The sequence below is a fragment of the Pteropus vampyrus genome, unplaced genomic scaffold (genome assembly GCF_000151845.1).
Source record: "Pteropus vampyrus isolate Shadow unplaced genomic scaffold, Pvam_2.0 Scaffold17, whole genome shotgun sequence".
NCBI lineage: Eukaryota > Metazoa > Chordata > Mammalia > Chiroptera > Pteropodidae > Pteropus > Pteropus vampyrus.
In genome coordinates this window covers 9,962,698-9,979,606 of record NW_011888798.1, presented here as the reverse complement: position 1 = coordinate 9,979,606, position 16,909 = coordinate 9,962,698, and the positions used below count along the sequence as shown (strand labels likewise).

The following is a 16,909-nucleotide window of genomic DNA, read 5'->3' as shown; positions in this document are numbered from 1 at the left end:
ACTGTGAACTTTCATGTACACTTTTCTGTACAGAAAAGTGTTGTGAATAATGCAACTGTGAACTTTCATGTACACTTTTCTGTACAGAAAAGTGTACATGAAAGTTCACAGTTGCATTATTCACAACAGTCCCAAAATGGAAACAAACAAAATGGAAAACAAGACATATGTTTGCATTTCTCTTGGGTATATACCAGGGAGTGGAATTGCTGGTTTGAATGGTAACTCTAGACCTCTATAACCTTGGATAGCTTTTTATTTAAAAACATTTTGAGAAACCTCCTAACTTTTCCAAAGCAATGTATAAGGGTTCCAGTGTCCCACTTCATATTGTCTTTTTTTTTTTTTTTTCCAGTTATAGCCATCTTATTATGGCCATCCTGCTGAGTGTAACGTAGTTTCTCATTGTGGTTTTGATTTGCATTTCCATAATGACTAATGGTATTGAGCATTTTTTCATGTGTTTATTGGCCATTTTTGAATCTTCTCTGGAGAAATGTCTACTTGGATCCTTTTCTCATTTTTTAAATTGTGTTGTCCTTTTATTATTAAGTTATAAAAGTTCTTTACATATTCTGGATACCAGTCCCTTATCAGATAAATCTCCTCCCATTCTGTGGGTTTTCTGTTTTATTTTCTTGATGGTATCATTTGTAGCGCATGCGTCCAATTTATTCATATTTTTCTTTTGTCACTTGTGCTTTGATGTCATGTCTAAGGTATTGTCTGATCCAAGTTTATGAAAATATATTACTGTTTTCTTCTAATAAGTTCTATAGTTTTAGCTCTGATATTTAGGTCTGTGATCCATTTTGAGTTAGTTTTTATGGTGTAAAGAAGGGGGCCAACTTCATTTTTGTGCATGTGGATATACGGTTTTATACGGCTTGTTTCTCAGTGAATTATCTTGACACACTTGTTGAAAAATGAGTTGGCCATAAATATAAGTGTTTGTTTTGAACTCTACTACTCCATGATTTATATGTCTTTCTTTATGTCAGTACCACATCATCTTGATTACTGTGGCTTTGTGGTAAGTTTTCAATTCAGGAAGTATGAGTCTTCACATTATTCTTTTTTAAGATTGTTTTGGCTGTTCTGGGTCCCTTACATTTCCATATGAATTTTAGGATCAACTTGTCATTTTCTAGAAAACAGAAGCTGAGATTTTGACAGGCATTTTGTGATTCTGTAGATAAATCTGGGGAATACTGCCATCTTTACAATATTAAGTCTTCTGTAATATTAGTAATTATTTGTTTAGCTATCTGACTGAAATTTTCAGATTTATGTAAAATATTTGAATACCTATGCAATGTTAATGTTCTTATGTCACAGTACTGTATGACTATTTGGGAGATGGCAGGGGCTGAAGAAGAATAGAGACTGAAATGAAACGCTAAGTGTACTTTAAAGTATAAGTTTTTTCATTTTTGTAGCAAATTCATAATATTGAGGTACTCTTCAATAAATGTTAAAATGCCAGGCAATATTAAGCATATTTAATATGTTTAAATATAGTATAATTATGGAAATCAAGCCTTATTCTCTGAATCGGTACTGCTTTTCAACAATACTGAAGGCTGGCATTTTTCAGTCTTATTAAGCCAACTCTCTTTTAAATGTAATTAAATGTCCCAAATAACATCCAGCCTGAAGATTTTTTAAATTCTCAATATAAATTATCTTATGTTGACAGTATTAACACTCATTCAAAAAAAATTTTTTTTTAACAGTAAGGTATATATGTATTTACACTGTGTGTTCACCTCCCATAGTTAGATGTCTTCCTGTCACCACATATTTTACCCCCTTTTCCCCATCTACCTCCCCCCTACCCTCTGGTAACCACTAGTCTATAGTCCATGTCCATGAGTCTCTTGTTTGTTTGTCCTGTTCATTTGTTGCTTTTAGGTTTATATCCCACATATAAGTGATGATATGTGATTTTCAAATTTTCTGTCTGGCTCATTTTGCTTAGCATGATTATCTCGATGTCCATCCATGTTGTCGCAAATGGCAGTATTTCATCTCTTATGGCTGAGTAATATTCCATTGTATAATGTACCACAGCTTCTTGAGCCAGTCATCTATCGTAGGATACTTTGGTTGCTTCCATGTCCTGGCTTACTGTAAATAATGCTGCTATGAACATCGATGTGCAAATATTTGTTTGGATATGGGTTTTCAAGTCTTCGGTGTAAATACCCAGTAGAGAGATTGCTGGGTCATATTGTAGGTCAATTCTTAGTTTTTTGAGGAACCTCCATACTGTTTTCCATAATGGCTGTACCAGTTTGCAGTCCCACCAGTAGTGTATGAGGGTTCCCTTTACTCCACATCCTCTCCAACATTTGTTATTACTTGTCCTGTTGATTTTAGCTATTCTAACAGGTGTGAGATAGTATCTCATTGTGGTTTTGATTTGCATTTTCCTAATAGCTAGTGATGTTGAGCATCTTTTCAAATATTTGTTGGCCATTTGTATGTCGTCTAGGGAGAAGCGTGTGTTCAGATCCTCTGCCCATTTTTGATTGGATCATTTGTTTTTCTTTTGTTGAGTTGTATGAGTTCTTTGTATATTTTGGATATTAGGCCCTTATTGGAGGCATTGCTTGCAAATATATTTTCTCATTCAGATTGTTGTCTCTTTACCTTGTTGACAGTTTCTTTTGCTGTGTAGAAACTTTTTACTTTGATGTAGTTATATCGGTAGGAAAATAACTAAAATATTAGACTGAGTTGATGACATTTTCTGTAGTACTGTAATGCCAGTCTTTTCAACAGAATCAAGGGTTTAAATCACTTTTTAACATTGTGCTGGAATTTTGGTTTAATTTGTTTGAGCTTGGTGATCTTTCTTATAAACAAACGGACATTTTGACCTATCCCATTTTCTTCTCTGTTAGGGACTGTACCCTCCCCCCACCTTGTTTTTCTTATATCTAAGTTTCTACTTTCTTTGTCTTGTTCTAGGAGCTTCTTTGTATGAGTCTTTGCTAAAGTTATGACATTACCACTTTTCCTTAACTATAGCCTTAAGCAAGTGATTTCCAAATACATAGAACTAGCGAGGTATTTATTAATGAAGTCCTTTTCGGGACACACAAAATAGTTATCCTAGTCTTACTTGGTGGTGTTGGTGTTGGTGGTGGTGATGTCGAGTTTGAGGCAGAGGCAGTTAAGGAACAGGAGAAATGGTTTCACCAGCCTGTAGGACCTAAAGGTAAAACATAAGAACTGTTTTAGGAGCCCGTTGATACTGTATTAGCAAATAGAAAGCAAACTTGGAAGTCTTTTCTTTGCCTTTTTTAGGGCTTTTTTGGATTAGGAGGTATAAAATTGAAGGGTAATAAATCAGCTATGGATAATTCTTTAATACAAATGTACACACAAAGTGTGCACAAAATTAATTTCTGAAAAAATAAAGACTGGAATGATTTGCTTGCAAATGGCTGATACTGCGGTGACAGAAATTACCCAGGCTTTTTGTTAATTCAGATTCAAACTGACCTTGCTTCCAACTATCAAGGTTGAAGCCAGCAATGCAGAATGAAGAATGTCAGCAGTGAGGGCATCATGAGCAGAAAGGGGGAGATGGCGGCCAGGAATAGGCAGGAGGAGAAAAAAATGGAGAAGGAAGGGAGTCGGAAAAAGAGGTGGTAATGGAAACGTGTAAAAGAGTAGAAAATGAGAAGGGAGTGCAAACAACTGGAGGGAAAAAAGAAGAAAGGAATATGAGTAACCACTGAATTAAGTACCATAATTTCAGTGTTTGAATCTGCTTAGTTAGGACTTAGAACCTTAAAGAACTGAGTTTAACTATGAAAGGAAAAAGTTGAGCAAAGAAGGGAATTCTAAAAAGTACTTAAAATTCATTTAAGACAAACACAATACACAATTGTTTAATTTTTCAACATCGTAATAATATGTGAGTCATATTACTATGGGGCACTAGTCTAAAGTGCTTTACATATATTGTTTCATTTAATCCCCACCACAACTTTATAAGCAGATACTGTTTTTCCCATTTTACAAATGTGGAAACTGAGCCACAGAGGGAATAAGTAATTTGCCTAGGCTACTCAGATAACAGAACCAGCATCCACTGAGACAGTGACTACTGTGGTACAGCTGGCTTCATCACCTCTACCTCCCCTTCTCCATGATTTCTATGGTATATTTCTGTAGAAATTTTTCTTGTTTTGAGAATGTAATATCCCCTTGAAATAGTTGTACATTTGCTAGAGTGACAAACTCTGGACTATTTAAAAATCAATTTTTCTTTCCTTTAGTTATAATAATTGGAGAGAGTTTATTACTAAACAAGGTACCAGAATGCAAAGATGGATAGTGTATGATCCCTGTCCCCAATGAACTGAATCTCAGTTTGTAATTGCTTGAACCAACTTGAACCAAGTACTGTAGTATCTGTGTGAATTTTTTGACCTTGAACCAAGTTTACATGTGTTTGTTGCCTCAAAAGTGTGCTCTCTGTTAAGAGCCACAGGCTAAATCTAATATTGCCATTACTTAAAACTTTTGGAATTTTTTTCCTTTTAATAAGCCCAACAATAGAATCAGCTTTCCGTACAAAAAGCAGTAGTACCTAGTTTGATGACTTTCCTTAGTCAGCCTTAAATTAAAGCCTCACATGGATATTCACAGAGTATTTATCTTTAAAGGTGTTTTGTTTTGTTATGTTTTGTTTTTACAGCCCTGAATGCATAAAATGTTTGCAGGCTGTAGAGGAGGAAATGTGAATGGAGTTAGTGGATTTCACCAGGAACTTTGGAAGAGTGTTGGGTATTAGTCACACTGGAGGAAGAGAATTGAGCCCTATTTAGAGGGTACAGAAGACTTCTGTGAGGAGAGTGGGTAAATACACCAGGAATCTACCCTGAAGATCATTGCTTAGCTTTCTGAATACGTAATTTTTAAAATTATTTGTAGAATTTTAGGATCATTCACTAGTACACATACTTTTTTTTCCCGTTGAAACTGTCTTCTAAGGAGAAAAGCTGTGTGGTTTGAAAGTACCTCTTGATATTGAGGGTGGAGCTCTGATAGGGAATGCTAAAATGGTTTACCAACCAAAACTCATAGGAGACTCTTAGAAGTGCCTTTTAGACAAGAGAAATTCTAGGTCATCTTGCAGTTAGGAAGAAGTTTAAATATTAAGTTCAGTCTAATTCGACTTTTGACTTGATTCTCTCTTGCTTCACTCTTTGATAAATAGTTGCAGCATTTGAAGGCTAGCGTAGCATTCCCTTAGGCATGAATGAGATAGTAAATGAGAGGTAGGAAACTGAGTGTGTTTTCATTTTATTGTTTCTTGAATTTCCTACATTGGTATTGGCTCTTAGATTTTTATTGTGGCATTTGGAATACTGAGAATTTAATAGTAGTGGCTTCATGTTTATATAGAGATCATCCACATATTCAAATATATTGAACAGCAGATATTGGGAACATGAATGAATAATTTAGTTTCTGTGTGCAAGCTGCTTCTAGACTGGCAGGACAGACAAAATTAGTAAACCAGAAGTTAGAATACAGCATAAGTACAAATGGTAGAGGGATGCACAATTTCCTATTTAATAGAGAAGGATACTTTGACTCAAGAATTTTACCTTATGAGGAGGTGATATTTTGAGCTAAACCTTTAAATAGAAAAGGAATTAGAAAATGTAGATAGCAGTGGAAGGAAATTTTAAGTGTGTGGGAAAAAATAACATATAGGAATTATTGTCTGGTCTTAGTTATCTTATACTTTGTACATCTCAGAAAAACCCTCGCCTGGATGACTGCTATTTAACTGATATTTCAAGAATATTAACCAATTTCGATGCTGTTTAATTAAATTTGTTATAAAGAAAAATAAAAGTTTATTCTAAATCTATGAAAACTAAGAATAAGTTGCTTTTTTGGGCATTCTCAATTTTCAAAATATTTTCCTTGTAATTTTAGTTTTAAAAGATAGAAATAAGTTGTAAGTCCAGATTGAAATTATTCAGTCCTTTTAAGGTAACATTATTTCTGGTTGCTTGGAGTCAAACTCGCTTAATTTTAGATCTGTTTTAAAGATTTATTCACCAGGAGGAGAGCTTGAAGTCATTTTTATTCCATTTACTCATTTGCAAATGCATTTGGACTAGAAAGATCTCTTTCAGATCCAAAATCTACTGATTGAATTTCATGTCTCAACAGTGATATTTATAAGCTGTTATAAAAGTTTTCAGAGGAAGGGGTCCACCTTCCCTGTATCGGAAAATTTCCCCTTATGTTACCTACCCAAATCACATCATATGCTTTGTGCCCCACCCCCTTTCCTCTTTGGCATTGTTTCTGTGTAGTGTTTGATGACCCCCCTGAGATACAGTGAGACTCATGTTTATCTCTTGAAAAATAATGTACCTGAATCTTGACATTTAGAAATTATCTTTCTATGAGATTATTTTTTTAATTAAAATCATTGGGTTAACATTGGTTAATAACTTTATGTAAGTTTCTTTATAATACAAAATCAGTATACTCCATTGTAAGCTCACCACCTAAAGTCTAGTCTCTTTCCATCACCATGAAATATTTCTTGTATGTAACCTTACAGTATTGAATTTAAAGTATGCCTATTTTCTGAGTCAGGAATATTTGGTTTATTAGTAATATTTGCTCAAAATTGATGATTCTCTGTCTTCATCAATGTCTTTGTATTAGTGCTGTGTTCTTAATACTTCCCTCTGAATAATATAACTCACTAAAGCTAAAAAAAAAATTGCTAATTCCTCGATCTTTATTTGGCATTATTTCTACTCTATTGGTTTATATTATGCGTTCCTTGTTTTTTTAGCTACTTTTAATATTGCTGTAGTAAAGTCATAGAGGTGTTAGGTAGCAGTTTAATATGAAGAATCTTCTCACTTTGCCTTGTAGATCCTTTTCCTGTCTCTTCAGCAAGGTTGTATGACCCTTAGCTACACAGTGAATCATTGATTAATTTAAAAGAACTTTAGGAAGTGGTGACTGCCATAAAAGAGGGAAAATCTGGGCATATAGATAAAGTATAAGTCTTTTTCCTTTTTCTCTTTAGGATTCTACTTGCAAAACAAGTAAAACAGATTTTATAGACTGGGATAACTAGTTTTATTTAATGAATAACTTTATTAGAACTCTTACATAAATCTTGTAGCCCAACTAGCAATTCATACTATTAATATTTCTTTCCTTCCTTGTATACCCCTCCCCTTTATAAAGTAGTATTTTCTAAAATTTGTTTTTAAATCACCAAATTTTTATCTTTTCTGCAGATAATATCACCTACTGCATTATTTTTGGCTGCAAAAGTGGAAGAACAGGCTCGAAAACTTGAACATGTTATCAAAGTAGCACATACTTGTCTTCATCCCCTAGAGCCACTGCTGGATACTAAATGTGATGTATGTAAAAATGGTTTGGTTTTGGTTTTGGTTTTTTTTTTGGTTTTGGTTTTTCTTTGTAAATTTGAAACCTTTTCATTGTTTGGACCTAATAAAAATGTAATTCAATTAGTGTTGCTTTCCAAATGCTACTTATTTCTGTTACCACTTAGGAATGTAGTACCAGGAAGCAATCTGGCAGAAACGTATTTTATGTATGTTCATAAATTATATATCATTCTGAATCATGTAAGGCTTTGATTCAAAGGTTCCTTTGACTTACTTTCTAAGTGTTTCACATTTTGTTATTTATCTTCACAGTAAGCTTGTGATATATGTAGAGTGTAAATCATATCGCCTCCATTGTTTGGGTGTATTAAAGACCAGAGATAAATAAATTGTCAGCAAATGAAAGAATAGGAAAATCTTTAGATTTACCTCCAGACCATTAATTAGTCTTTTTACAGAATTGTTCCTTATTAATATATATATTTACTACTACTTATCTCTCTGATGCATAAAGATATATTAAGATACATTTTACCATGCTTTCATGAATAGCATTTTTTTTAATATTTTAATTTCCCTAAAGAGTAATGCTAGTTTCCAAACAACTTGTTCATCATCAGTACTTTACTGACTTTATTTGAAAGCACCATTTAAAAATGTACTGACATCTTAAAATATGCCAGCATCCTGGGCCTTTAAAAATTCCAAGGTATAAGGAGGATTGGACAGGTGTTTTTCTATCACTGTTGTTATAGGTGAGTTTACTTTATCAAGAACTTTTAACTACTGATTGACTACCAGATTGTATTAATTTAGTTTGATTTGGATTGAGTTTAAGGTCCAAATTAAGTACATCTGATTTTATTAATGACAAGTTTTATCTTAGATGTTGGCTTCAAGGGAGTAAAATATTAATGTAACCATTTGATAATAGCGAATATGTGATTGTTCAAAAACGGTTCTTATGTCTGCTAACTTTACAAATTCAGAATTATTTCTTGTTATTAGGCTATTTTTCAAATAATAGAAACCTATGTTTTAAAAGTCAATTCAGTGACCTTTTCAACTTTGAGCATAAATAAAATGAAAGGTGTTTATCACCTTAGTCACTTGTCATGATCTAAGGATGAGATGGCAGAAAATTTTTCATACATAGAGTAATGGCAGTAGGGGAATAATTTACTGATCTCAAGGGAGAAGGTCCTCTATGTCCCCGTGGGCATTTGATACATTATTTTGGTATTTTATAGCTAAAAAAAAAATTTTTTTTTTTTTTTTGGTCAAAAAATTATAGGGCTTGTTTTGATTTTGCCTTTTTTGAAGAGAGGAAGTTAATTCTAAAAATAATTGACTTACTGACTGACTGTCAAGGAATTACCACATGAAGTATCCTAGATTAAGTTAATAAGCCTTTTCTTTAAAGGCAGGTTTGAATTTGCTGTTTTTACTGGGTTTGTGCTTCCTGTCCTTAATATGTCTTGAAGTACAAGTAATACCTGGGTAAAGTTTTATGTTACAGACTGGAGATCTTTTTTGTTTATATTAACCCACCCCCTTTCATATTATCATTATCTTTAAGTTGTTTTTGATTTTTATTCTGTTTACATTTCCTATATTAGAAGTAATTCAGTTTAGACTTATCACAGAATACAGATTTTTCTGTCACCCTCATCTCCTTCATATTTATAAACTACTCTGGTTCTTTAGTAATCAATTTATAATGCTCATGAGATATAATGGTCCCAGTCTAGTAGTGTTAGTTTATCTTAAACATTTTAATATTATTACTTTTACCTGGCAGGCTTACCTTCAACAAACTCAAGAACTGGTTTTACTTGAAACCATAATGCTACAAACCTTAGGTATGTACTTTTGTCGTGTATTATTTTGTGTGTGTTCTTCATTACAGTACAGTAAGTCCTCACTTAACGTCATTAATAGGTTCTGTGATTCTAAGTGAAACAACATATAACAAACCCAATTTTACCATTGATACAAACAAGAGTTATGTTCCTATGATATAAAGGATATTGAACGACATTATTTGAGGACCACTGTATCCTAAATAAAGGAAAAATTTCTGGAGTAATTTTATCATCAAAGAAAGTTTCATTTTAAAACAAAGTTTTGGGCCAGAATGTTATTGCCTAGTTGTAAGGAAACCATTTTTAAAAAATTTAATTTCATTTGGCATAATTTAATTGAATGGTAAACATAGACGTTAGTGTGATTTTTATGTTATCAGAGAGTTGAGACATTATGTTTCAATCCGGATTAGCATTGGAGAATAAAATATTTCTTGATTAGCATTGGAGAATAAAATATTTCTTTAGGGCTGTGGATATGGTTGTAATGTATATAAACATGCATGGTAGTTCTTGTTCTAGAGCTTGTCTGCAAAGTTTGTGCAACTCAAGTGTTTTCTAAAGATCATTTATTCCAATCTTTCACTTTACTAATGAAGAAATTGAGGTCTGAGAAGATTTTGACTGGTGTAAAGTCATATATTACTTCTGGAAGAACGTAGGCTTTATGAAGATATAAGTTTAAATCTGTAGGCCTTTGACTTGCTTTGTAATCTTGGGCAAAGTTCCTGTACCTTGCATATCTCCATTCTGTATATAGGAGGTGGAATAATAATGCCTCCCATAACATAGTGAATTTGAAGATAAAAGATAATGTATTTAAAAAATTGCCACGTAATGTATGTGTTATAAATAATAATTATTTATTATTAAAAAGTTATACTATAAAAATATCATTTAAAAATAATATAGTTATTGAAAATCATTGTACCGTATTTGTATTGTTTATGACGGATTCTTAAGCACAGAGAATGAATAGAATAAGATGAACATTAGAATTTACAAGGTATAACCTCTTTGGCTTTCATTCAAGTCTGATTTTGCAGGTTTAATTACAGTAGAAAAATGTAACTAGACTATACACTAACTTTATAAATCCAAATTATCTGTTTATTAAGATGTTATTCATTTACTACATCTGAAGACACTAGATGTGACCTTCACTTTTTTAAAAAAGCAAAACCCTGCCCTGCTAAAGGGTTGATTGAACATTGAAAACTTTTTATCTTTGGTTTTAGAAACAGTGATTTAATGAATCAAGGCCTGTAAGATTTACTTACCTTAACAATTTTATTTTATTAATGAAATGAAGTTATAAGCTAACTAGCTGAAACCCCTTAATCTAAGGCGTACTAAGAAAATAAGAAGACTTTATCATTTAAAAGGTCACTTCTCACACTGTGGCCCAAAGGTTATATTTATGAAAAATATTCTTTTTCACATCTTCTGAAAGAGTTGGAATACATTGAAGAAACTTTATTTTTAACTTGAGGATAATCTCAAACTAATTGTAATTCAGAATTTCAAATGAATATTACCCCCTTTGATATCAATTTTCATAACTGGAACATTGTTTTTTAGAAGAAATTATTTTTCATCGTCAGAAGTATAATGAGCATATCTGATGAGAAACTTTGTCTTTGGATTTTTATAATAATTTTAAAAATATATATTTATGGTCGTATGATGAATGGCATTTCTCAGGCAAGTATTGTAGTGGCAAGTGCTTGGGAAAAAAAGTGCTTTTCATTTCAGGTTTTGAGATCACCGTTGAGCACCCACACACAGATGTGGTGAAATGTACCCAGTTAGTAAGAGGTAAGTGATCTGTGAAACTTTTAAATTAAGTACAGTCCGAATGCTTTTTTATTATTTATCATTGATTTGAATGCTGTTTTGTTCTTTCTCTTGAATTTTATTAAAATGGAATTATCATTTTGAAGCATTACTTTTTAAAAGTGTTCTACATCTACCTATTTATATACTTCTATTTGTGGTTCTACCAGTCAAATAACTTCCTTTAAACTTTGATGAGAGTCTCATTTCACTGAAAAATTGGAAGGTTTCCAAATATTTAGTACCTTCTCTACCTTTCCGTTGGGCTATGCCAGTTCTGTTTCAAATGTTAAGATGTAGGCCATTAACGCATAGGTGCAGAAAATAGTATTAATTTTTGACTTTTCATTGACTTTTTGAAAATATCACAATATAAGAATTTAGAGGTCATCCTCAAATTTTTCATATAAAAATTGCCTTTCTTAGCAGATTTGTCATTTTTGGAAATGTTTTTGCCCATGTTTATTTAAACAAAATTGACTTAATGCATTTTGCACAGTTCTTTATCATTACTAACAATGGTTTCCTTTTTATGTATAATGGGGAAATAATATAGCACGATACATACAGTATGTAATGTGCCTATTAAACCTTTTATAAACAGGAATAGGACGTTTTTTGTGGGGGTTTTTTGCTTTACTGCTTATAAAGCATGTGGTGCATATTTTTCTGCTCTTGTTAATTCTATGTATCTGTTATATCCCTAGAAATACTTTTTACATAGTTGCATGTTATACTATTTTCCTGTTTCCCATTCGAAGTTATGAACTAATAGCACCCACTTACAACCTTTAGTGTGCCTTTTTCTGTTACTTCCTTTTTGAAAATGAAATTTTGCAGTTTCATTCTTTTACCACTACATTTTAGGTTTATTCTAAACGAAATAGGTAAGACTTTTGAAGGCCTTGTTTTGTTTTTAGTGTTTACCTAAATATTCTCACATTTTATTCATTCTAAATTGACTTCATTTTATACCTAGGTAGAATTTTATTATGTTGTAGCTACATTTAATAAAAAAGAAAAAAAGATTTTTCTGATACCACATGTTTTTATTAAAATTGGACTTCAGAAAATGCCATTTATACTTTTTTGATCTTAATAGCACATTATCATATGTAAACTATAACACAGTCTTGTCCCCAGTGTTACAGTATAGTATAGAATTGTATTGCTAACTAGTATAGATGTTGAATTTTAAAAAGCTGCGTAGTAGCTCTTTTCCTGAAAACCTGAAAGCGTGATAAATTAAAATGTTTTGTCAGATAATGGAGAGCCATATAATTTGTTTTAAATTGAGCCTAGTGAAGATATTGAAGGAAGATGTTAATATAGGTTAAAGTATATATATTTTAGTAGAAAATTAAACTGGATTTTCAGTTTAGCATTAAATGTGAAATTTTGGTCATCTTTTAAATCCTATTTATGGTTGTATGATGAATGGCAAAGTTTAATATTTTTGTACATGTTCTGTATCTAAAGCTAGAGACATAAAGACCATTCATTTGCAAAATTGAATAGTAAATTTTAAAATATTTACCAGAATACAAATTAAATATATCATCTAAAGCAAAAAATTTAAATACAATTTTTTTTAATGTTTAAAATGTGACTGGTAAATTTTAGTGCAGATCTTATATATGTTTAACCTCATTTTGTCTGACTAACATTTCAGGTAACTATAGTTTGTGTCTCACTCTATTTAAAAATGTTCTTTCATGTTTTGGTGTCTTTTTCCTTTGCTCTATTACAACTTTAAGCTAACAAAAGAACATTTTCCCTACATTCTTCCTCTGTTGCAGTAAGTGTTGATAGGTTATTGAATTTAGATATATGCGAAAGTAAAAACTGCTATAGCAATTTAAAATTATTTTTACTTTCTTTACATATTTTGAGTCTTGTTGGGGGAGGGTAAATGGTTTGGCTTCTTTGAGTCCCCCCTCCCCTTTGAGAAAATTGATATTATGCTACTTTGCGGCAGAATTGGCTAATATCGTGTTACAGGGACCTTTCACTTCTGTGATTTCTCCTTCCCTCCCCACCAGGAAAGAATGCCATACTTAAGTCCCACTGCCTCCAAGACATCTGATGCTTTGACACTCTTCCTTAGCACAACTCTGCTAAGCCCAAATCCCTTTTTGTAAACCTTTATGTTATGATTCATATGGGGCAGCAGGGATTACAGGTGCTACACATAAAAATAGGAGGCGGCAAGGAATTTGAGGCCTCTTAGAGAGGGGTGAGTTGAGGGGAACCTGATCTAGGTGAGCAGAGGGGAAAGGTATGTCAGTGATTATTAATGTAATTGGAAAAAAGGGGGAAACCATAGCAAAAGGCATCCTTGTTGGGAAGAATAAGAAACTGAAGAAGGGAGGGGGAACTGTTTTCAATTTCAATGTCTTAATTTCAATTTTTGCTTTACTATTGGGGACCAGTGCTGAAGCATCCTGATTCCCTCTAGAGTGCTCTTATCATTTCTAAACTTGTCGTTAATTGGATTCTATAAATTAAAAAATTGTACAGTGGTGGTTCCTATATTTGTCCTTATGATGTTTCTAGGCTATTTATTCTCTGATGTTTACTTAGCATGATGAAAAATGGAGCATTTGTGCTCTCTGACTTTGGGGGGGGTGGGGGTTTGTTTTGTTTTGTTTTGTTTTGATGGAAGTACTTAAGCCAATTTAAATATGATGATTGAGGATTAAGTCTGGCAGGCAACTTTTCGTATTTTGTATTAGACTTCAAAATCTTTTCTTCTTCTTCTTCTTTTTTTTTTTTTAAATCCAGGAGAATGCTTTATTGCAACTTTTAGCTGACTAGATGCTTAACTTAGTAACAAGTTTAGCCCTTGTAACTGGCTAGCTAAAAGCAAATCGGCTTGTTTCTCAGATCTTTGGGGGATAGCAAGAAACATTTGAGTGAATGTTGTTGAAGATTTTCAGTAGTATAGAAAATGATGGCGCTCTTGTGATATTTGTAAGTAGTAAGTAAAATTTACTTTTTGTGTATACATCTTTGAAGTTTTTGTTGTGTTGAGAACTTTTTGATGGTAGCATGTTAAAGCTGATAGTATTGTCTTCGTGTTTTTTTTTTCTTACAGCAAGCAAGGATTTGGCACAGACATCCTATTTCATGGCTACCAACAGGTTGTTATCCTGACCCTCTTTGTTGCACTGTTGTAGCACACTATAGCTTCCTTTAATGCAGGGCCCCCTCAATGTGTCTCTTACCCTTGTTGCAACAGGAGACTGGACCATCTACTGTGGTGGTACCTTCCTGTCTGCTTTGCGGTGTATTGTACAAGGGCCTTTGGGCACAGAGGGGTTAAATGCACAATGTGAAGTGTAGTGGTGCTTTCTGATGACATATTCTCGATTTGTGAGTGCATAAGTCTAAAATTGGTAGCCTGAATAGCAGCTAAAGATTACAAAGAGCTAAACTTAACGTAGAAATTCGAGCAACTTGGTAAGTATAAAGCTATTTCTAGTTTACAATTATAGTTAAATGACAATTTTTTAAATTTCACATTGATCCAATCTTAACTTAATCATTAAAGTTTTTTAATAAAGAAAATTTATGTAACTTGGGGTTTTTTTTTTCCAGATAATACCCCCTAGTAGTAAATTAGAAGTAGTCAAATTCTATCAGTGCTTTGATTTTCATAAGTACGATTTTACTTTTAAAAAAACTTACTTCCTTTTCAGTTTATATAAATAAAAAATGGTGTCGATCAATAAACATTTTTCGTCACTTCTGAAACTGAAGTGGAGGAATAGTTTTTAAAAGCCTGTAATATCTAATATAAAATTCTGTTCTATATTGATTATATTAATGATTTAAATTTATTTTTTAAATGGGTAATTGGGGAAAAGGGGCCCGAACCAACTTTGTGTCGTCCTTAATTTATTGTGACACTGTTAAGTTTTATTTAATACTTTGGATTGTCAAATATCAATATATTTTCTTAGATATATGTCGTTGGGATTTAACCTTTATCCCTAGGAATTCTGAACAATAGCAACAACAACAACAAAAACTTTAAATTTAAACCTTTGGTTAAAAAAGCCTAGTTGTGACATGGCTCATGACCAGTATAGTAGAAGGAGAAGAGTAGTATTTTTGTAGTATTTAGCAGCATTGGGACTTGAAGCTGTTGAGCAAAAGGTAAGTTTTCTCTGTGGCTTTGCTGAAAAGAAGACAGAGGTTTACATAAATAATTGTTAAATTCTCTTTGACTTACTTCAGAATTATGTTTGCTAAGCTACATCAAATAGTAGAATCCCTGATTATAATGAAGTGTTGAAATTACTTTGTCAGATTTACAAAGTCTGCTTTTTCTTATTTGCCACAAATATTACCCAAAAAATGCCACCAAAAAAGTTTAAAGTGTTATGCTTGTAAATAGTGATTATTTGAAATATATCAAGTATATCTCTCCTCCTTTTATAAAGAAATAAAAATTTATTTGAATTTAGTTATAAATGCAAAATTTAGAAAATAATATATTGTATTAATAAAGTATTAGTATAATAGTCTGGGAAGTAAGAGTGTGGGGAATGTTCATAATCTATGTAGGTTGTTTTAATACTAGACTTTTATAACTATAGTTTTAGCTTTTAATTTAACGAAATAAGGTTTGTACTCGACTTACAGAAGAAAACCTTTATGATTCTATTTTTGCTTTAATCTTACTGGTAAATGTTTTTCTTTGTTTTACATATTTGAATTTCTATGGCTCTTCATTTTCAAACCTGCTTCAAAACAGCCTGCATCTTACAACCTTCTGTCTTCAGTACAAACCAACAGTGATAGCATGTGTATGCATTCATTTGGCTTGCAAATGGTCCAATTGGGAGATTCCTGTGTCGACCGATGGAAAACATTGGTGGGAATATGTGGATCCTACAGTTACTTTAGAATTACTAGATGGTAAGTAGATAAAATAAATCTTTTTTTACATTAAAACTTTTTCATTACAAAAAAATTCTATCATATTCTATGCTTCTGCATAGGTTTGAAAACTAGTGAATCGCATGTACTCATTCCCAACTAAACAGTTATCAATTCTGGCCAAACCAACATACTCTCTTCCCCTGTAGTTATTTTGATGCTAATCCCAGATGATATTTCATCTATTAGTATTTCAGTTTGTATTTCAAAAGATAAAGATTGTTTAAAAACATAACTATAATTCCATTTTAACAATTTGATAATAGAATTTAAAAGTATAATTACATAATCAAATGAACAGAATGAAAATAAGGATTCATTAGCCTTAAAAAAATGAAAAATATATAAACCACCACTGATTATTTAGCCCTTTCAGGACTTTTCAGACTTGAAAGTATATTAATTTTGTTGAGTTTCAAATGTCTCAGTCAGGTATTAAGTTACTACAGAAGATGTGAAGCAATGACTAAAGTTGTCTTCCAAGTAACATTTCTTGCTCTGTAGTTCTACTGATGAAGGTGTGTCATTATTGCCTTGAGTTATTAACTATCAATTGACAAGGTTAATTAGGGGTACGAGTACTATGTATTATGAACCTGGTATTTGGGGGGTTTCCTGATAAGAAATTTTCTAGTCGAGAAATTAGCTGGCCAGAGGTAGGAGATTTTAAGAGATTAAGACATTTTAACCAGAAGGGAAATTGGTAACACTCTTACCTAATAGATACTCCTAAATTGGTATGTTAGGTTTTCGGCTTTTTTTTTTTTTTTTTTTTTTTTTTTTTTTTTTTTTTTAGCTTTTTTTTTTTTGGTTTTTTTTGTGGGCTTTTTGAAACGA

At 32.2% G+C, this 16,909-nt stretch overlaps 1 protein-coding gene across 9 annotated transcripts in view; it reads left to right on the top strand.

Moving 5' to 3' along the window:
- The window catches only part of CCNT2 (cyclin T2), a 37,921-nt gene that overhangs the window by 13,906 nt on the left and 7,106 nt on the right, over positions 1 to 16,909 (top strand). For 3 of the 9 annotated variants that reach the window (XM_011354506.2, XM_011354505.2, XM_023527505.1), the window contains 5 exons: positions 7,308 to 7,436; positions 9,226 to 9,286; positions 11,045 to 11,107; positions 14,223 to 14,268; positions 15,888 to 16,051. In XM_011354506.2, the coding sequence (XP_011352808.1) occupies positions 7,308 to 7,436; positions 9,226 to 9,286; positions 11,045 to 11,107; positions 14,223 to 14,268; positions 15,888 to 16,051 (463 nt within the window). Of the gene's footprint in view, positions 1 to 4,717; positions 4,879 to 7,307; positions 7,437 to 9,225; positions 9,287 to 11,044; positions 11,108 to 11,179; positions 13,362 to 13,909; positions 14,106 to 14,222; positions 14,588 to 15,887; positions 16,052 to 16,909 lie in introns of those variants that run through there. The other 6 variants (XR_895591.2, XM_023527507.1, XM_023527506.1 and 3 more) reach the window with 6 other exon arrangements.